This window comes from Myripristis murdjan, chromosome 22 (assembly GCF_902150065.1).
Source record: "Myripristis murdjan chromosome 22, fMyrMur1.1, whole genome shotgun sequence".
Classification (NCBI taxonomy): domain Eukaryota; kingdom Metazoa; phylum Chordata; class Actinopteri; order Holocentriformes; family Holocentridae; genus Myripristis; species Myripristis murdjan.
This window is the reverse complement of record NC_044001.1, coordinates 2,097,897-2,119,602: the sequence shown is the minus strand read 5'-3', so window position 1 is coordinate 2,119,602 and position 21,706 is coordinate 2,097,897. Positions and strand designations below refer to the sequence as shown.

The 21,706-nt window shown below is 45.1% G+C and overlaps 2 protein-coding genes across 2 annotated transcripts in view; one reads left to right on the top strand and one right to left on the bottom strand.

Annotated features, from left to right (window-relative positions):
* Window positions 1–1,291: 1,291 nt before the first annotated feature.
* Window positions 1,292–17,684, bottom strand: g2e3 (G2/M-phase specific E3 ubiquitin protein ligase). The gene is given in 18 exon segments (XM_030044093.1): window positions 1,292–2,241; window positions 2,243–2,291; window positions 3,029–3,200; window positions 5,105–5,144; window positions 6,023–6,195; window positions 6,309–6,493; window positions 7,205–7,371; window positions 7,546–7,830; window positions 10,449–10,542; window positions 11,087–11,211; window positions 11,872–11,988; window positions 12,244–12,350; window positions 13,070–13,238; window positions 14,048–14,172; window positions 14,931–15,032; window positions 16,041–16,138; window positions 16,652–16,700; window positions 17,435–17,684. Coding segments are annotated over 17 exon segments (2,259 nt in total). The 5' UTR covers window positions 16,689–16,700; window positions 17,435–17,684; the 3' UTR covers window positions 1,292–2,027.
* Window positions 17,685–19,515: 1,831 nt separating this feature from the next.
* ehd4 (EH-domain containing 4) overlaps window positions 19,516–21,706 on the top strand; it is a 40,089-nt gene continuing 37,898 nt past the window's right edge. The window contains 1 exon segment of the mRNA XM_030044099.1: window positions 19,516–20,004. Within this exon segment, the coding sequence (XP_029899959.1) occupies window positions 19,775–20,004 (230 nt within the window). The 5' untranslated portion in view covers window positions 19,516–19,774.

Below are 21,706 nucleotides of genomic sequence, written 5' to 3'. Positions count from 1 at the left end.
GGGAACCACTGACATGGGTGGATATGGGGGGAGATATTGGGGAGGGGAAAACATAATACCTACAAGAACTTCGATATTTCCCGCACTGTGAGGGTGGGGAAATATGGTTCCCACAAGGACATTGATAGTTCCCACCACATGGGGGAGGAGCAAACATATAAAAGCTTGCACAGCAGCCTTCCAAATCATTTCTCTTGTTGCGCTGTGCACTCTCACTTTATGCTCTCTCTCAGTTGAATATGAACGCAAAGCAAAGGTTTTCTGCCAGTGAGGTTTTGTCACAGCTCTTTGACAGTGAAGTGACACAGAGGAGAATGTGTCTGAGACAGAGGATCATGTTGAGGAGGACCCTGGTTATGAGGCATCCTCTGATGAGAATGAAACCCTCAGTGTTGACCCTCCTGTTGTCTCTCACCCACGAGCAGACACGTTACCTTCCAAAAATGGAGAGGTATCATGGTCCCTCTCCCCACATGAACAACAGGGTAGACTCAGTGCTGCTAATGTCATCAAAATGGTTCCAGGCTCCAGCAGATAAGCTGTCAGCCATGTCCAAGACATAAAATCAGCATTTGAGCCCTTTGTAACACCATCAGGTGGGGATATACTTGTGATGACAAACTTAGAGAGGAGGTGTGTTTATGGGGACAGTTGGAAAGACTTGGATGTGACCCATTTGCAGGCCTACATTGGGTTACTCACTCAGAAGTTGTGTTTCTTTTTCCTGGGGTCAAATTGACCCCGAACATAAGACATGTTACTATCCTTGATAATAGAAATTGATTTTCTTTCCAAATGTTATAAATAACAAAAATCTGTTCTTAGAAATAATAGATAGCCATTAAAACACCAAAAAGATATTTCTTTCCAATTTTAGGTCAATCAGTGAGATTTTATGGTGATTTGCATATTTTTCCATAGTCGCGTAACAGGAATACTGGATGTATAAGTGGGGGTGGGGGGGAGTTATGTTTTATTTAAAGGACTATTTAGGTAGTCAACAAAGAAACATAAAGTACCTGACACATAAACTTTGGTAACAATTTTGATTATAATAATTTTGTTGAGGTTTAAACTGCTGGGGTCAAATTGACCCCAAACATAAGGGATGTTAGTAAAATTTGAACATAACAGGAGGGTTAAATGATAAATGCTAAACGTGATCAGTTAATGTTTCTGTAAATACTAATTTATCAGTTGCAATACACCTTTATCCCTGTGTTTCATCATGTATCATCAACCATATCATTTAATTCTTAGAGAGTTCTTAGAGGACGGGTTTGTTCGTTTCCAAAATGGCCGGCGTCTCTACAAACATTTAGAGGAATCCGAGGTGACAAAGGATAAAAAAAAAAAAGTAATTTATGTACAATAAAAAAAATACATACAAGAGAGCTGAGAACAGCCGAGAGTCAAAATTAGCACCATGACGTCTGACTGGGACTCGTCACTTCAGAGACGCCCCGCTGCTCTGATCTGACCCGAGTCTCATCCGATCCTGGGACACGACCTCGTCTCTGCAAAGGAAACGTGTTGAGGCCAGGATTCCACGTCCACGATCACAGAAGTCCAGACGTCTGAACACAGTTTTTAAAAAAGTGAGCTTCCTCTGGGCTTCAGGAAACGTTTGTCAGTGTGAGCGCACCGTGCTGGAGGTCTTTCTCACTGAGCAGAGGGTTTCTGGGCAGGATCTTTCCTTTCCAGCGAATTCACAGCAGAAAGAAAATGAAAAGCGACGTCGTCAGCAAACCAAACTCCAAGCTGCTCACCAGTAAATCAGCACATCAGATGAATATGAAGGTAAAGAGTCCTCAAACTGAGAGGTGGAGCTTCTGAAGAGCACCATGTGTTTTTGTTGTTAGCACCAACAAACAAACAAAAAATCACCTTAGTTAGAGGAAAGGGAAAATGAAAAACAATAAAAAATAAAGCTTTCATCGCCTCATCCATCCGTCCATCAGCTTCAAGGTTTCAGAAAGGTGTGAAAAGCCTCCCTGCCCCCCCCCCCCCCCCCCCCCGGTGCTCCTCTACCTCTCTGCAGGCAGGAGGTGCGCTCGGTGGCTGACCGCCTGCTCCATGGAGTTCTTGAAGGCCTGGTAGGAGGAGGTGACGGGCAGGAGGAGGTGGTGGGAGCCGGGCTCGCTCTGAGGGAACAGCCCCTCGTCCCTCCGGCCGCCCCCCCCTCCGGCGCCGAGCGGGTGGAGGAAGGACAGGGAGGGAGGGGGGAGGAGGCCGGCGGCCTCCCGTGGCGAAGTGAAGGAGGTCCTGCAGGGAGACGCAGCTCCGCCCAACTGAGAGGAGGAGGAGGAGGAGAAGAGAGAGGAGGAGAAGAGAGAGATTTGCATGAAGAAGCAAAGTGATAAACTTTTCAGGCCGACCTTTTATTTTCTGATTTTTCTCGCTTCTACACATCGTCTCTTTTACATTTCATTATTGTATCTTGCACTCTTAACCATTCATTTGCTTTTTTTTTCTAACATTTAGAGTTTTTATTTACTTATTTGTCTGTTCATTTACTTGTTTATTTATTTTCTGTTTTTTTATATCTTCCTCATTTCATCACCACTTTTATTTTTGCTGTTTTGAGTTTCACCCGTTTCTTATTCGTCTTAATCCTCATTGCAAGTTGAGGTGATGTATGACGGCGTTTCCTCACCTCCTGTTTTTATCATCTTTTCTGAGGGGGTGGGGTATTGTTTTATTGTTTTACTGTGTGAAGCACTTTGTGTTACATGTATTTGTTTGAACAGTGCTGTATTAATAAAGTCTGATTGATTGATACTGGCGTTTCTCTGGTTTTATATCAAATCAAGTGCTGCCTTTTCACCTCCCTGGCCATAGAGGGCGCTACACCCACACACACTCCAGTGAAATGGCTGCTATGGGGGCCAACATCATCACACAGGAATCAAATGTGACGCCTTTACTTTAAATCGATTCAGTAATAAAAAAAAAATTAAAATAAAGATTTGTGATGCTTTCCCTCTGTCCCTCCCCGTGTGCACACCCCTGACCCGCCGCCCTTTACCTTCACACTCCATGAGGAAGTGCCTCCAGAAGGTGACGACGGGCGCCTCCCTGTCCTGACGCTCGTCCTGCGGGGAGAAGCCGACGGCGAAGAGCCGGCCCACGTCCTGAGCCGTCAGCTGATCCGCCGGCTCGCAGAACACACGGGAGAACACGGAGGGGAACAGCTGGACCTGCACCGGGACACACACCGGGACAGACCGGGACACACACCGGGACACAGACAGGGACACACACCGGGACACACACCGGGACAGACAAGGACACACACCGGGACACACACCGAGACACACACCGGGACAGACGGGGACACACACCGGGACAGACCGAGACACACACCGAGACACACACCGAGACAGACGGGGACACACACCGGGACAGACACCGGGACACACACCGGGACAGACGGGGACACACACCGGGACACACACCGGGACAGACGGGGACACACACCGGGACACACACCAGGACACACACCGGGACACACACCGCGACACACCGGGACACACACCGCGACACACCGGGACACACACCGGGACACACACACCGGGACACACACCGGGACACACACACCGGGACACACACACCGTGACACACCGGGACACACACCGGGACACACACCGAGACACACACCGAGACACACACCGAGACACACACCGGGACAGACGGGGACACACACCGGGACACACACCGGGACAGACGGGGACACACCGGGACAGACACCGGGACAGACAGGGACACACACCGGGACACACACCGGGACAGACACCGGGACAGACAGGGACACACACCGGGACAGACGGGGACACACACAGGGACACACACCGGGACAGACGGGGACACACACCGGGACAGACGGGGACACACACCGGGACACACACCGGGACAGACAGGGACACACATCGGGACAGACACCGGGACAGACACCGGGACAGACGGGGACACACACCGGGACAGACGGGGACACACACCGGGACACACACCAGGACACACACCGAGACACACACCGGGACACACACCGGGACACACACCGGGACACAGACAGGGACAGACACCGGGACGCACACCGGGACACACACCGCGACACACCGGGACACACACCAGGACACACACCGCGACACACCGGGACACACACCGGGACACACACACCGGGACACACACACCGGGACACACACACCGTGACACACCGGGACACACACCGGGACACACACCGAGACACACACCGGGACAGACGGGGACAAACACCGGGACACACACCAGGACAGACGGGGACACACACCGGGACACACACCGGGACAGACGGGGACACACACCGGGACACACACCGGGACAGACACCGGGACAGACAGGGACACACACCGGGACAGACACAGGGACACACACCGGGACGCACACCGGGACAGACACAGGGACACACAGGGACACACACCGGGACAGACGGGGACACACACCGGGACAGACGGGGACACACACCGAGACACACACCGGGACACAAATCGGGACAGACACAGGGACGCACACCGGGACACACACCGGGACAGACGGGGACACACACCGGGACACACACCGGGACAGACAGGGACACACACCGGGACAGACGGGGACACACACCGGGACACACACCGGGACAGACAGGGACACACACCGGGACAGACACCGGGACAGACAGGGACACACACCGGGACACACACCGGGACAGACAGGGACACACACCGGGACACACACCGGGACAGACAGGGACACACACCGGGACAGACAGGGACACACACCGGGACACACACCGGGACAGACAGGGACACACACCGGGACACACACCGGGACAGACAGGGACACACACCGGGACAGACACCGGGACAGACAGGGACACACACCGGGACGCACACCGGGACAGACACAGGGACAGACAGGGACACACACCGGGACAGACGGGGACACACACCGGGACAGACGGGGACACACACCGAGACACACACCGGGACACACACCGGGACACACACCGGGACAGAGGTCAGATTCACTTCAGGGAGGCAGACAGAGACTGTGTGTGTGTGTGTGTGTGTGTGTGTCAGACAGTCACCTGATCAAACACGCCGAGCGTTCGCAGGCCTTCACGAAACCTGGAGAGCAGCACATCCTCACATTATTATTGTAAAATTTAAAAGAAAACTAAAATAATAAAACTTTGCTGTAAAGTGGAAAAAATAAACATGAAGGAAATATTAACTTCATCCTGTCGACTTGCAAAACTAAACGAACGAGGACAGAAATAAACGCAGCGAATGTGAAATGATTTCGACTTCTTCTTTTTACATTTTTAAACATTCAGATTTTTATACACATTTTTCACTGCTGTTAAAAAAACTCAAAACTGAAATGAAAAATTGGCAGAAACTATCAAAGTTTCAAAGGTTTTTTTCTTTTCATTTCTTTCTTGCTTTTCTCTACATTTTGTTATTTGTTGTTCACTGTAACTGACTGTAATTTATTTTTATTTTTATTTATTTTTTTACACTGAAGTATATATTTACAGTAATTTTTTAATTAAATATTTATATTTCATGTAGCACAGTGGACGCAAATTTATTAAAATGAAGGGGAAAAAAAGTTATCATCTTAATCAATCCTTAAATAAATTCTCTCTCTCTCCCTCATCTCCATCTGTCTCTCTCTCTCTCTCCCTGTCTCTCTCTCTCTCTCTGTCTGTCTGTCAATTTCAATTTAAACAGCTTTATTGGCATGACAAGGCAGTGCTTATATTGCCAAAGCAAATAGCAGTGATAATGACAATAAAAATAAAAATAAATTAAAATAAAATAAAATAAAAATAAATAAATTAATTAATAAATATAATAATAAATAATATAATATAATATATAATAATAAATAAATGTCTCTGTCTCTCTGTCTCTCTCTCTCTCAGTCTCTCTCTCTCTCTCTCTCTACCTCTCTCTCTCTCTCTACCTCTCTCTACCTCTCTCTCTACCTCTCTCTCTACCTCTGTAGCGGCAGCTGCATCCTGGTGATCATGGTGAAGCCGACCAGATCCTCCACCAGGGCGCCTCTCTCTTGCAGGCTGCTGATTGGTCGGTTGCAGCCGGCCAGCTCCAGGTACTCCCAGCTCGCCGCCATGGCCTCCTTCAGGTCCTCCAACGAGCCGGCCGCTGCAATCTAAAACACAGCCGAGTTATTCTGAGTGAAATCAGACCTTTAAACTATACGTTTAAAAGATAAAACAGGGGAGCTGAGCAACCACACACACACACACACACACACACACTGACCCTGCTGACTTGGCGTGTGAAGTGTGTGTCGGGCGTCATGTGTGTGACGGTGAGCGCCGTGTTGTGCGGGAAGTTGAAGAGACACTGGTAGAGGGCGGGAGAGAAGAAGCCGACCGGAGGGCCGCCGTGGACCAGAGAGAGAGCCAGCAGGCAGCCCACGTCGAAGTACAGGTCCTCCCGCAGGGCTGCACACACACACACACACACACACACACACACACACACACACACACACACACACACACACACACATGCACACACACACGCAGAATTCTTCCCTTTAGAGGAATTAACAAAATTTTCTTTTTTTTTTTTTCTATAATTTTTTTTATTTATATCGTACATACACAGAACATACCCTCTCATGCATACATATACTGACTTACACTGCAAGCTCACAATAATTATAGTGGTGGTGATGATAATGTTAATAATGCTAACAATAATAACAGCAATGACCTGATACAAATATCACGAGAGTATTTAAAATAAAAATAAAAAATAAAAATAAAAAGTAAAAAAAAGAAGAAAAAAAAGGGAAAAAAAACCCTCGTACTCACACACACCCACACACACACACACACACGCACACACACACACAATACCGAGTTCCTTTGAACTTATGTTGTGGTCTCTGCAGCTCTCGTTTACAGGGAGTCATAGATTAAACTCCATACCTGCAAAAAGATTTTCTCTTTCTTGTTGTCCTCCATTATTGCCCTTTCCATATTCAAATAATATTTCATCAGGTTTTTCCAATGTAATATGGTGGGGGCTTCGGTGTTTTTCCAATGTTGGAGAATTCATTTCTTAAAAACTAAAGATGAATATAGAATTTATCAAGTCGCCGGAGAATTAACAAAATTTTCAAGACTTTTTCCTCCCGGTTTTCCTACCCTGTGAGTCCAGCGCCAGGTTTTTGGAGCCGTCCGGACCCTCGAACACCGCCGAGTTCTGGATCTGCTGGACCAGCAGCTTCAGGAAGTAACGCCGGGCCGCGTCATCATCGCCGCCGCCGCCACCGCCGAGGCAGCTGGGAAAAGTCTGCTGGCCGTCAGTGAACCTGAACGGAGACGGAGCACAGCCAGTGACAAAAATCGAAATCTGCAGTTTATTTTGTCTGATAGGACCAGACGCAGGCACGCTGGCGGCAGGACGGTCCCGTGAGCCGACGTCACGCTTCTAAAACACGCCGAGATTTATCAGATTTATGAGCGTGAATATTTGTTGAACTGACCTGACGGACAGGGAGTGTGTGGGGTCGAAGTCGCTGCTCCTCACCAGGGCCAGGCCGGCCGACAGAGCCTGGTCCCCCGCCACCGTCACCGGGACACCGGGAGGACGGAGCTGCAGGCCCTGAGGGGACGAGGACCAGGTCTGGGTCTGAGGGGAGGTCTGGGTCTGAGGGGGGGTCTGGGTCTGAGGGGGGGAGGGCAGGAGGTGTTTCTGGGCCTGAGGGGGGGTGAGCTGGAGGGCCAGGGCCTGCAGGAGCTCTGCAGCTGATCCGTCACATAATGAAGGTCTGGCAGAGACAGAGAGTAGAGATTAGCAGATTAGCAAATTCCCTGACAAAAATCAAATCAAATCAATTTGAAGACCACAATGTACAGATTCTGGACAAGGAGGACAGGTGGTCTGAAAGAGGAGTGAAGGAGGCCGTCTATGTCAAAGTAGAGAAGCCATCACTTCACCGAGGAGGGGGCCTCAGACACCTCCTGTCCCCCATCTACAATACTGTCCTTTCATCTCTCCCCAGGAGACTGAAACACCCACCTCCTGTGACCCCATGGGACAACGATCAACCACCCATGACACCAGGTGACCCTAAAGACTCTGGACGAGGATCGCTAACACCTGTCACAGCAGACGACCTTAACAACGACCTCAGGAGGTTAAACACCTGGGAGGTTTTGCCAGTCCACAGAACTGAAGAACCTTCTTGGAGGAGAAGCGAAACGTCTTCTGAAAACTATCCAGTCCAGTTGACTTGCTCTACGCTACTTACAAATCATGATCTGGACGACTGAGAACTCCATAGATTTCACCAACAGGATTCGGGGCTTGAAATTAGATCCAGAGGAAACCATGGTGTCATATGATGTAACATCCCTGTTTACATGTATCCCCACCCGGGAAGCAGTAGAAGCAGTAAGAAAACGACTGATGCATGACAACACCCTGGACGACAGAACCAATCTCAGCCCTGACCAGATTTGTCACTACTGGACCTCTGCCTGAACACCACCTATTTTCAGTACAACGGGGAATTTACCGGTCCCTCCCACAGTGGCCAACCTATATATGGAAGAAGTGAAAAAACAGAGCCCTGACCTCTTTCAGAGGAACTACACCCAGCCATTGGTTCAGGTACGTAGATGACACATGGGTCACCATCAAATCCCAGGAAGTGCAAGCTTTCACAGAACACATCAACTCAGTGGATAACAACATCAAGTTCACAAGGGAAGACACCAAGAACAACAGCCTGGCCTTTTTGGACTGCCAAGTACATTTAGAAGAGGACAGGAGCCTGCATGTAAGGGTTTACAGGAAACCCACCCACACGGACCAGTATCTACTCTTTGACTCCCACCACGCGTTGGAACACAAGCTTAGTGTGATCAGAACCCTGCAACACCGGGCAGAGAACTTACCATCGAGTGCACATTCCTGGGAAAAGGAGAAGAAGCACCTAAGGAAGGCACTACAAGCTTGTGGATATCCTAACTGGTCCTTTGTGAAAACAGCCACAAAAACCAGGAAGGAGGACAACACCACGGAAGGGGAGAAAAAGGAGCCCATATGCAACAACATGGTCACGCCTTATGTGGCCGGAGTATCAGAGAAACTCAGGAGGATCTTTCACAAACACCACATCCCTGTGTTTTTCAAACCCAACAACACTTAAGCAACCTGCTGTCTGCAGTCCAATGCAGCGAGGATCGCACAGAATTATACACTGGAGAAACTAAGCAACCACTTTACAGACGCATGGCCCAACGCAGGAGGGCCAACTCCTCAGCCCAGGACTCTGCAGTTTACCTCCACCTGAAAGACAAGGCACACACCTTTGAAGACCACAATGTACAGATTCTGGACAAGGAGGACAGGTGGTCTGAAAGAGGAGTGAAGGAGGCCGTCTATGTCAAAGTAGAGAAGCCATCACTTAACCGAGGAGGGGGCCTCAGACACCTCCTATCCCCCATCTACAATACTGTCCTCTCGTCACTCCCCAGGAGACTGAAACACCCACCTCCTGTGACCCCATGGGACAACGATCGACCACCCATGACACCAGGTGACCCTAAAGACTCTCGACGAGGATCGCTAACACCTGTCACAGCAGGCGACCTTAACAACGACCTCAGGAGGTTAAACACCTGGGAGGTTTTGCCAGTCGACAGAACTGAAGAAGCTTCTTGGAGGAGAAGTGAAACGTCTTCTGAAAACTATCCAGTCCAGTTGACTTGCTCTACGCTACTTACACATCCTGACCTGGACGACTGAGAGTCTTCAGACACAAATCAAAGAAACAAGTTGAGAAACATCCCGACAGAGTGCAGACTCAGTGAGCGGCACCAACAGGCACTGAACCGGACCGTCTGAGACACACAGTGCAAAACTTTTCAATTCCTAGAATTTGAAGAAAAACACTCAGAGTCTGTAAACCACAGTAAAGTCCTGTTCTCACGGGGTGACGGCAGAGGAGCTGCTGCAACAGGAAGCAGAGGAACGACTGGACGACTTTTCTACTCAAATATTTCTGTAATTAGATGTTGTGGAAAACCTTTCAGGAAGCAACATCTTTGATACTGTCATGCAATCAGATGAAACCACTTCTGAGTCTGAGTGTGTCCAGGCCTGAATCATCATCATCATTATCATCCTCATCATCATCCTCATCATCATCATCATCCTCCTCCTCCTCCTGTTGAGGGATTTGTTTACACACAAAAAGCTTTTCTACCTCAAGTGACCACAGGACAAAAAATGTTTGTTTAATATCTGTCATATCTGACATTTAACATAAAACCACTGGGATGAAACCCAGCTCGTCACCACCAGGCACATGTCTGTCTGTCTGTCTGTCTGTCTGTCTGTCTGTCTGTCTGTCTGTCTGTCTGTCTCTCTCTGACTTACCTTTTACAGCTGATGGTGGCGTGGGCGGAGGAGAGGCGGCGTTTGGACAGCAGACTCCTCCTCTGACCGGATTGAGGAGAACCTACCAGGGAGGCTGGAGACGAGCAGATCACAGAGAGAACAACACCTTACAACTAGGGATGTTAACCGACAGTCGTTTAACCGATAAAAATGTTTCAGTTAAAAATGTTTGTTTGCCCATTTACACATATACCAATGTTTCATTTGAAGCTTTAAATAAATGCCTCTATTCAGAAATGCTACTACTTTTTAGACCATTTTAAAATGTTTTGTATCATACTTTACTGGACACTGGATTACCTAGATGCTATAACTCACTACAGTGGCTCTCCTGGATTAGTGCGTCAGTCAACCTATTTCAATTTGCCCCTGTATAGGCAGGATTTGCGTAATTTTATGGCCTTTTTAAGGTTATCAGTTAACCGACAATTAACCAATTAATAGTGTCAGTTAACCGATTAAAAATATTTTCCAATTTTGCCACCCCTACTTACAACACAACAACAACAACGACCACAACCACAACAACAACAAGAACCACAACCACAACAGTCAAAACAGCTGCTCTGACAGGAGTAAGTAGACCGAAGCAGCTCGGCTCCAAAATAAAAGCGTACCTTTCCCGTCGGTGGCGTGCGTGCAGTCGAGGCAGGCCCAGTCTCTGGTGTCCACCAGCAGCCCAGAGCACTTCCTGTGGGTTCCTCTGGATCCACAGAGCCGGCAGCGGATCACCTCGAACCAGCTGCAGACACACACACGCACGCACGCACGCACGCACGCACGCACGCACGCACGCACGCACGCACGCACGCACGCACGCACGCACACACACACACACACACACAGCAGGAGGGTCATGAGCTGCTGCACAACGTCTTGATAAAGGTAAAGTTAAACTGAGAGATGGTCTCTTAAAGGTGCTGGGACGGCGATTTCAGTTTTATTTATGGGCTAACGCAGCAAATTCATATTTTTCATAAACATGGGAAAAAGAAACTTGAAAAAAAAAAAAAAACAAGGAAATGACATGAAAATTATCCAAAAAAAAATCATTAATTTATCTGAAGATAAAAGAAACAAGAAAAAACTAAAAAAAAAAAAAAAAAACATAATTAAATACTAAAACAAAATAACAAGAAAATTACCTCAAAATTATGATTAAATTACCCCCCAAAAATAAAAAAGAAAGTAATTATCATAGTTTTACTACAAAATGACCAAAAAAAAAAGTAAATTGTAAAAACCATGTTAGTGTCATTAATCTGACAGCTGCATCACCGACTCACTGCCAGAAAATAATCCAAAAACTTTCAGCAGTAAAAATGATACTGAGTGGAGACTGATGCTGCTTTTTGAAGATGATACACCGGACACACACACACACACACACACACACACGTACCCAGTCTTGGCAGAGTGTGTGCGTCCGTTGTTGCAGAGGCAGGTGTGAGCGTCGCAGCGCTGGTAAACCTCCAGCAGCTCCGCAAATGCATTCGCCTCCAACTCCCACGATGCATCTCTGCACAAAACACAGCCGGAGCAGAAAAACAAAATAAACAAACAAAAACAAAAACAAAAAAAAAAAAACAGACCAGTGAGGAACTCATGAATACAAGCATCAACTCATTTGGTCTCCCTCTACCCATAATGCCTTGTGTTGCGGTCCAGCTGTTGGATTCTCTGAGGTTTTTTTTTTTTTTTTTTTCAGGCTCAGGTGAACCGACAGAGCGGACCGAGCTGAAGGTGAGGGCAGTGAAGGCACCGCGGCACTCACCTCTCCGGGATGAAGATCCCCATGCGCAGCATCTCCTCCTGGAAGCTCTCCTTGTTGTTACACAGAGTGCACCTGAAGAAGAACAGGCCTGCACTGTGGGCCTGACGCTGACACACACACACACACACACACACACACACACACACACACACACACACACAGGTCAGTCCAGTGTTTGCCTTCAGATATTAGATATTATTTCTATTTTTTATATATTCCCTGTTTATAGTGTATATATTGCTTGCTGCTATTTATCATCTGTTTATACTGTAAATTTGCACATTGCCCACATCTATGCACACTGGTTTTATTGTTTTTTTGCACATTGGGTACTTAGATCTTTAGATCTCTAGTGTCATCTTTTATTCTTTATTTTTTATTTATTTAATCTTGTAATCTGTGGATACTGCTGAAAACTGTGAATTTTCTTCGGGATGAATAAAGTATCTATCTATCTATCTATCTATCTATCTATCTATCTATCTATCTATCTATCTATCTATCTATCCAGAGCAGATATGAGGACAGGATGGAGACAAGAGACAACACTCTGTGTGACTGAGTGATCTGTGGCAGTTTTTGTTTTTATTTTTATTTCAGTTTCATTACACTTAGCTGTAGTGTTTAGTTTCCCTTTAGTGAACTATAATAACCTTCATAACCAAGGTGGCTTCAGACTCTTATAATCAGGTAAACTGCTGCGTCTGACACACACATTTGGCTCAGCAGGGCTCACGCAACTCAATTTGGAAATGGATCTGATGGACGGACACACACACACACACACACACACACACACACACACACACACACACACTCCTCCTACCTGCACACAGTCCCTGTGGAACCAGCTGGCGTGGCAGGCGGGACATTTGAGGACGGCGTGGGACAGGACGGGCTCCAGCGAGTCCAGACACACGGAGCAGGACTGAGGCAGGCTGAGGTCCGAGCTCACACACAGAGACTGGGCCGGGCTGTGGTCCCTGCAGTACGACCTGCACGCACGCACACACACACACACACACACACACACACACACACACACACACACAGACAGTGTAAAGTTATTTCCAGTGATATGCCCCTTGATGGTTTTTAGGTGTTTCCCCCTCACCTCTCCCTGTTAATTTTACTGTGTGTCCTTTATAGAGGACTGGAGGGGAAGGGGTGAGTCCAAAAGGCTCAAGTCTGACAGTTCCTGAATCCCAGTCCCGGGCGTCGGGTTCTGTCACTTGGTCTCATGGTCTCGCACCAACCCTGAACCTCCGTCGGAGCGTGTTGTTCCTCAGGTTTAGGTTATTTCTGCTGTTTAAACTGTTCATATTTCTATTTTTTATATATTCCTCGTTTATAGTGTATATATTGCTTGCTGCTATTTATCATCTTTTTATACTGTGAATTTGCACATTGCCCACATCTATGCACACTGGTTTTATTGGTTTTTAATCATCTATTTATCATCTGGGTGCTATTTATTTATTTATCATCTGTTTATACTGTAAATTTGCACATTGCCCTCATCTATGCACATTGTATATATCGATGCACACTGGTTTTACTGGTTTTTTGCACATTGGGTACTTAGATCTTTTGATCTCGAGGGTCATCTTTTATTCTTTATTTTTGATTTATTCAATCTTGTACTCTGTGGATACTGCTGAAAACTGTGAATTTCCTTCGGGATGAATAAAGTATCTATCTATCTATCTATCTATCTAAAGGTGTGTGTAAAGGTGTGTGTAAATAAGCAAACCAGACACGGCTCAGTGTTCGTGTGCGGTCACTGGAGAGCAGCTTCACTCACGGGAACAGGCCGCTGAACTGGGAGATGAAGCCCTGCTTCCTGCCGCACGGGAAGTGAACCTTCCTCCTGCAGCTGCTCACGTTACAGCCGACAGACGCCCCCTTCTTCTTACACACCGAGCACGTCTGACACACACACGGGACACACACACGGGCCATCAGACAGGACACACAGACAGAGCCACAGATGCTGTTTATGGGAAAAACTCTGTAAAGATCAGCTGCTGGTTGATTTTGTATTTCTGAATCTATTTTAACGCTGAAATGATGATGTTTGGAAAAGAAATGAATGAATCCATGATTAGTTGATAACTTTGGTAATGCACATAACGCACACACTTTTTTTTTTTTTTCATAACTGCGATGAATGCACGTGACTGGAAAGCTGAGACTCTTGTGGATTCAATGAGCCACATTTGATTCCTGTGTGATGATGTTGGCCCCCATAGCAGCCATTTCACTGCAGGCAGAGACTTTTGTCAAACTGGACGTCGCTGGAGAAAATGACCTCTAGTGACCTCTAGGAGAATCACAGCCTCATCAAACTTTACACACACAAACTGGAGGAGGATTCAGAAAAACAAAAATGCAATAACTTTTAATATTGAATTGTAACGCTTGTATAGTCGCAATTCCTATTGAATCGGCACCTGAGCACCATGAAAGCATCAGATGTGCCGATGGGCCGATCAATAATCAGTGTGATCAGGTTAGTGCTGACACAGCAAGCCGGTGGACTGATTAATCGATCGGCTGAAAATGAGCCAGTTTTTATTTTTCTCTTATCATCGCAGCCCGACGACCTTCCCACCAAAATCAGGTGGAAATCGAAGCTCCTGTCGGGATGTTTTGTTGCCGTGGCGACTCGCAGACAGGAAGCTCACCAGTCGGGACGACCTGCGCACTTCCTGCTTGATGTCGTCGACCAGGAAGCCAAACACTCCCTCGTCCTCTCCTCCTCGCTGGTAAACTCCGCTGGACGTCAGCTGGAACACAAACAGAGCCGACGTCACCGAGGCGCCCGCTTCCCATGATCCTCTCTGACTGCTGTTTAATGTTTCCATGTGCAGACTGAGTGTGTGTGTGTGTGTGTGTGTTTGCCAAGACACAAAGAAATGCAGATGTGTGTGACAATAAGAAGACTTTAATCTCCTTAAGAATGAGAGGATTAAAGTGGTAAATTCAGGAGAAAAAAACTCACAAATTGAAGAACAATCTTGCAAAGTGAAGCAATGTGGCTCCTTGACCAAAAAAATAAAATAAAATAAAATAAAATAAAATAAAATAAAAATAGAAGCAAAAGAAACTTTTTTCAAGTTTTTTTCCATAAATTTCTAACTTTAATCTCAGAGAATCTGTTTTATCTCACAAATTTGTGACTTGATAATCTCAGAATTTTTCAAGTTTTTTCTATTAATTTTGTGGTACACTGTAATACACTGTCGTATAGAAGCTGTATTTTTTTTTTCCTGTTTAGTGTAAGATTGAGGGTATGTTCGTGAAAAAACGTGCAATTTTTTAATCATTTTTACAAAAATTGTATGGCAAAAAAAAAAAAAAAAAAAAAAAAGCTGCAAAAATCATCATTTGTGCTGTAATAATGACAGAACCAGCCGAGCTGCAGGGAAAGATTCACCTGAAACTCTTTTTTCTCTTTCAGGATCATAAAACACCTAAATGTCAAAGTCTGAGATTATTTTCAAATAGTTTCATTTGACAAAAGGATTGATTCTGTTTGCAGAAATGTGACAGCTTTGATGGCGCAGGTCTAAAAAAATATATTTCCTAAATTATAATTATGCAATTAGTTTGTGACAAGCTGGCTTCTGGACATACAGAAAACAAATATCTACTGTTGTTTGTAATGATTTATAACAACTTCAGCAGGACAGGAAGCTTGTCAAGGAAACAAGGGCCTCATTAGTAAAATAACAACACACACACACACACACACACACACACACACACACACACACACACACACACACACTTACCAAGCAGAAGTAGTGGATGGTCAGTTTGTGCTGTTTGAGTGTGACCTTTTCCCCAAAGTGGACAGGATCGTTATCACTGCGACTGCACAGAGCACAACCTGCACACACACACACACACACACACACACACACACACACCATTAGTTTCAGTCTGGACACGGGACGAAAACTAAACTATGAGCCTTCACACTTTCTTCACTCCAGTTTTCCATCAGCGGAATAAAGTCCTCCACATGAGTTTTCCTAAAAGCAGCAGCACTGTTGGCTTTTCAGGACTTTTTCAAACTGAAACACTCCCTCCTCCTCCTCCTCCTCCTCCTCCTCCTCCTCCAGGGAAAACAGTCCCTAAGCGGGGAAACGTTTTGCTTTCCACAGCCAACCATCAGCTGTGTGGTTTCTGAATGTTGAGCAGAACATTATAAGGCGGCTGCTTCAACCACAAACTCACATTTTGACTCTGAGCTGTGAAATCTGTAGTTTCCCTGCAGGATTTGATAAACGGAGTGTTGAGATGAACCAAACATTCAGAATCACTGGGATGGAGCTTTAAGATAAACAGAAGTAGACAGACATAGACAGGTATAGACAGGTGTGGACAGGTGTGGACTCACGGTCTTCTGCAGCCTGAGACTTCCTCTTGCTCCTCATGTCGGCGGCGAGCTGCAGAAACAGGAGACCAGCTTGGGTTTGTTTGTTTGTTTTGATTTGTTTGTTTTCTCCAACAGCAGCTGGGAACATACAGGAATCTGTTCACACCTGGCAGATCACACTTTTATTTTATTTTAATCCTAATTTGTTTAATACATATGTTATTGTTGACTTTTTACATTGTTGATACTTCTAAGTAACATAAACAATATTAAAAGTGATTAATCGCTTACTCAATCAAATAATAATTCATATTTTTTTTTAAATAATTGATTTGTTTTTAGTTATTCAGCAAGTAAAAATAAAATACCAAGCGATTGCTGATTGTAGCCTCACAAAAGCTACAATAACTTGCTCTTCACCATGTGATACTGTTCCAAAATATATATTTTAAAAAAGTTTACTTTCTTTATCTTAAATATTTACTTATGATTAAGATGATTTCAAAATAAAAGCAACGTTCCGGAAAAGGTGACTTCACATTCAGTCAGTCAGTCAGTCAGTTACTAAATGAATGAAAGCATGAATAAATAAATAAAAAAATATGATTAATTAATTAATACATGATATTTTTAAATTACCGTAACACCTAGATTATACACGTACCGCAAAATAACGGAGCTAGCTTGATTTAGCTTAAATATGTAAATCTTGTCAGTGAAAATGTATGAAAGTATGTGGATTATGCAGTGACAGAGGAAAAGATAATAAACTGTAAGAACTGGAGGTGAACTTATTTGACTTACAGCGTTAGCTTCAGTTTACAGGAGCCGCAGAGTCAAAGTGTTGGTCGTTTTCCCAGCAGATCTGCACAAAAAACAGCAAGAATTCACTTCTGCAGAGTCACAACTCGATAAATTCCTCGTCAGAAAAATGTTAGCGGACATACTTTACAGTCGCGGCCGAGATATTTTCAATTCTCCTTCATTCTGGCGGAGTTTGAGGCAGTTTTATTCCAGCTGTTGATGTTTAATTCCGAGCTAGCGCCGTCGCTTTTTTAAATTTCCCTCTTTTCAAAACAACGGGTCGCCACTTCCGCTTCCGGTTGAGCTATTTCAAAGTAATATGTCGTAGTGCAAAAGGTTTCGACGAGTTGATTTATATTGTAGATGAATATAATGATTAACTTTTATTATTAGTTTTATAACACAAGACTTGCAGCAGATAGGCAGTGACCCCCCCCCCCCCACACACACACACCTCTTCCTCTTCCATGTTTTCTCCTCTTTCTCCCTCTATTTTTACCTTTTTCTTTTCTATCATTTCAATTTATCTCTTTTCTTGTTTTGAAAGACTGAAGAAACCAAGTACACATTAATACAGAAAAGACTTTAATCACCAACATAAACTCCTTTTGAAACCTGCGATGAGAAAACCAGAAAGAAACGACCAGAAAATCAGCAAAAAAAAAAAAAAAAAAAATGTCTCAATATATATTTGAAATTACATCAAGAGAAAGATTACCACAAACACCGCCCAAAAATCTGAGAACAAAATGCCAGCAGCTGTAGAAAATTAACAGAAAGTTATCAAAAAGAAACTAATAAATAAAATCTAACCCAAAATTTAAAAAATAAAATAAAATAAAATATACAAACCAAGTGAATTTTACTCAGATGGTGAAATAACGCCCTTTCAAAATAAAAGCCATACCACGGGCTCCTTGTTTACAAGTGGGTTTCAGGACTAAACTGCACCACCAGACTCTGGCCGTCAGAGGGCGCTACAGGATACAGGGCCGGTACCTTACAGTAACCAGTCATTCAGTCAGTCAATCAATCGATCGATCGATGATCAATCTGTTTGTTTGTTTGTTTGTTTGTTCCCTGGTTCGCTCTGCAGATTCGCAGTGCAGACAGAAGGCAAATTAAAGTTAAATTTGTGTGCATAGTGTCCGAAAATTACATTTGTGGATATAAAATTATTTCAGTTAATTATTTGATTAGATGAAGATAAAACATGAACTTTTCAGTTACTGCGAAAGGAGGGTCAGACTATGACTGAGAGGTTTAGACATGAAAACACAAGATAAAGAAATACTGTGTCTTGTGGTGTTGAGAGGTGCAGGCTGTGTGTTTTGTTAGTCTGCTCCTGTCCCTGTGTGATGTGTGGACGAGCTGCTGCTGGGACACAACAAGCTACCAATGTAGGATCAATACAGTTCATCTATCCGTCTGTGAATCCTCCGTCAGATCTGCTTTTACCTTTGTCTTATTCTTTATTCTGCTCTTTAACGCAGACTACTGTGCTGTTTTTTTTTTTTGTTTGTTTTTTTTTTTTAATATATAGCCTGTATCCTTGTTTGTTTTAGTTTTTTGTCCATCGTTTTTCCACATTTTACTGTTTCTATATATTCATTTGTTTAATCTCCATCTTCATCTTTTGTGTAACTTGTTTATTTATTTATTTATTTATTTATTTATTTATTTTGCCTCTGTCGTTTGATTTTTCAACTGACCGCGTGGCGCACTTGTTTTAAAAATTGTCTGTTTTTATTTAATTCTCTTGTTTTTTTACGTTATGGTGAAGCATTTTGCGCTACACCGCTTGCAAATAAATTATCATCATTATAATAAAAGTATTATTACTATTTCAAATGTGTTTGTTTGTTTATGTGTCGCTGCGTCACAGGGGGAAGGGCGGCGGCCGCAGGTAGACTCACCAGTGGTGTGAGCGCATACTCATTACGCGCGCACACACACACACACACACACACACACACACACACACCTCAAAATACAACCCCACGCCCTCCCTCCCTCCCTCTCTCTCTCTCTCTCTCTCTCTCTCTCTCTCTCTCTCTCTCTCTTTCTCTCTCTCTCACACACACACACACACACACACACACAGGCCGAGCCTCCCTCTCACAGAGGAGGCAGTGTGTTTAAAGAGCCGAGGAGACTCCCAGGTGCCAAACACGCAAACACTTCCCTCCATTGAGCGGAGCGGCCGGCGGACTCACGGACTGGCGGACTGACTGCGCAAAACACGAAAACCCCCGGAAAATCTGGAAGTAAAATACGGAAGTCGGGAGCAAAGCGCTTTAGTTCTGGTTTTCTGGTGGGAACTTTGTATCTCTGGTCACCATGTTCAACTGGATGAATCAGGAGCAAGGTGGACGCAACAGGGAGGGGGAGATGTACCAGACAGTGACGGAGGGGCTGCAGACTCTCTACAGCAAGAAGCTGCTGCCGCTGGAGGAGACTTACCTTTTCCATGACTTCCACTCCCCGGCCCTGGAGGCCGCCGACTTCCAGAGCAAGCCCATGGTGCTGCTGGTCGGCCAGTACTCCACTGGGAAAACCACCTTCATCAGGTATGTGCGCAAAAAAGCTGCTGAACCTCGGTGTGATCCAAATAACCACATGTCAGACTGAATGTGAGCTGGGAACACAGGCAACACTAAACAAACTTTATCAGGTGCAACGGTGACGCGCCGTTCTGCCCACATACCAGACTCCATTGAAAAAAATGTTTCTTTTATGCTTCCTCACGCAGCAGCAAAGATAGATACCAGGCAGAAAACAACGTAAAGACTTTTTCACTTTAGGAAGGTGTTTTGGTGAATTCGGCTCATATATAATTCGCCAAGCAGCTTTCTTTTTACGTTTAAATGTTATGTATGTAGTTTAGCTCCTCGCTGCTCGCTACCGCCCTCCGCGGTGTGTTTGGTGGGGGGAGACTGTGGGAGCGACAGACAGAGCCATGTTAAAATGAAGATGTCATTGGAAAGAAGTGAGCTGGCTGGATCCGATGTGAGCCGAATGAAGGAGCGGATGCCAGTAATTTGAAAAAAGACTTGAGTCGTTTTCTAAAAAGTGTCTGCTTTTGTTGATAAGCAAGGCGAGTTTAAACTGACAGATTTTTTCAACGTGACCTTGTGTCTGCACAAAAAGGCAAAGTCATCAGGGTCATGACTAACAGCCTATAAATTCTGTTAGGCTGATGGAAATCCTCAGTTGCTAGTACACTGTGATGGTCCGCTATAGCCTACATTTGCTCTTGATTTTACAGTTATACAGCCTTTATAAGCTGCGATTAATCTAACTTTGAAATGGCAAAAGATCTTATGAGTTTTAGTGCACTGTTGGATTTGCAGTGTTTACACTAGCCAGTATAAACAGAACCACCTGACCTTGGTACTATGGCATTGCTAAATCTCAATGACAGGTGGACATGCAGATGTTTTAGTAGAACATAAGAGCCAGGCAAATGTTTCTTTATGGTCTTTAATGTTTGTTTTTACATAAGAGAACAAACAAGTCCAGGTCAGAAATGGGTTTCTTTTCAGCCAAGAATCCAGAGATTGATTCATGCATTTCTAATTGCATTTTATTAAATATTTATTCATACGAGGAAGGAAGTCAGATTCTTTGTTCAAGGACACAAATGGGCAGCATTTGTGCAGGGACCAGGGAAGGCTAATCCTTAGGCCACGCCTCCTCACCTGTTGTCTTTGCTGATGTTGGTGACATCACTGAGCTGAGTTACTTTACCTGACATCCAGGTGCTTTTTAGATAGATAGATAGATAGATAGGTATACTTTATTGATCCCAGACTGGGAAATTCACAATGTGCTTTAACTCTACAAAGCATGGCTGTAGACCTCCATATTTCCACTAAAGGTTATATGTCGCAAGCCTTGGATCAGACTATAAACTGGTGTGTTTGATCGCAGGGTTGGTCTGAGCCACAGCTGCACGCACCCGTTCCATTTATCTGCCTGTACATGTTCAGCTGAGTGACTGACAGGCTGTTATGCAACAACCTGAAGAAGAAGTCAGACAAAGAGAAGAAGACCTGCAGCACTGTGGAACAAAAAAAAAACAAAAAAAACATCCACAAAAATGTAGTCATCAAGTTATAGGCAGAAGACGGTCCCATGCAGAGCAAGACGCTGAAAAAAAGCGCCTCACGTGTGCATGTTGAGGTTCCTGTGCGAGCTTGTAAGCCGATAACACACAATATGCACGCCAGCTGTTCCCACAGACTCACTCTAATTAAACTCTGAGTGGAG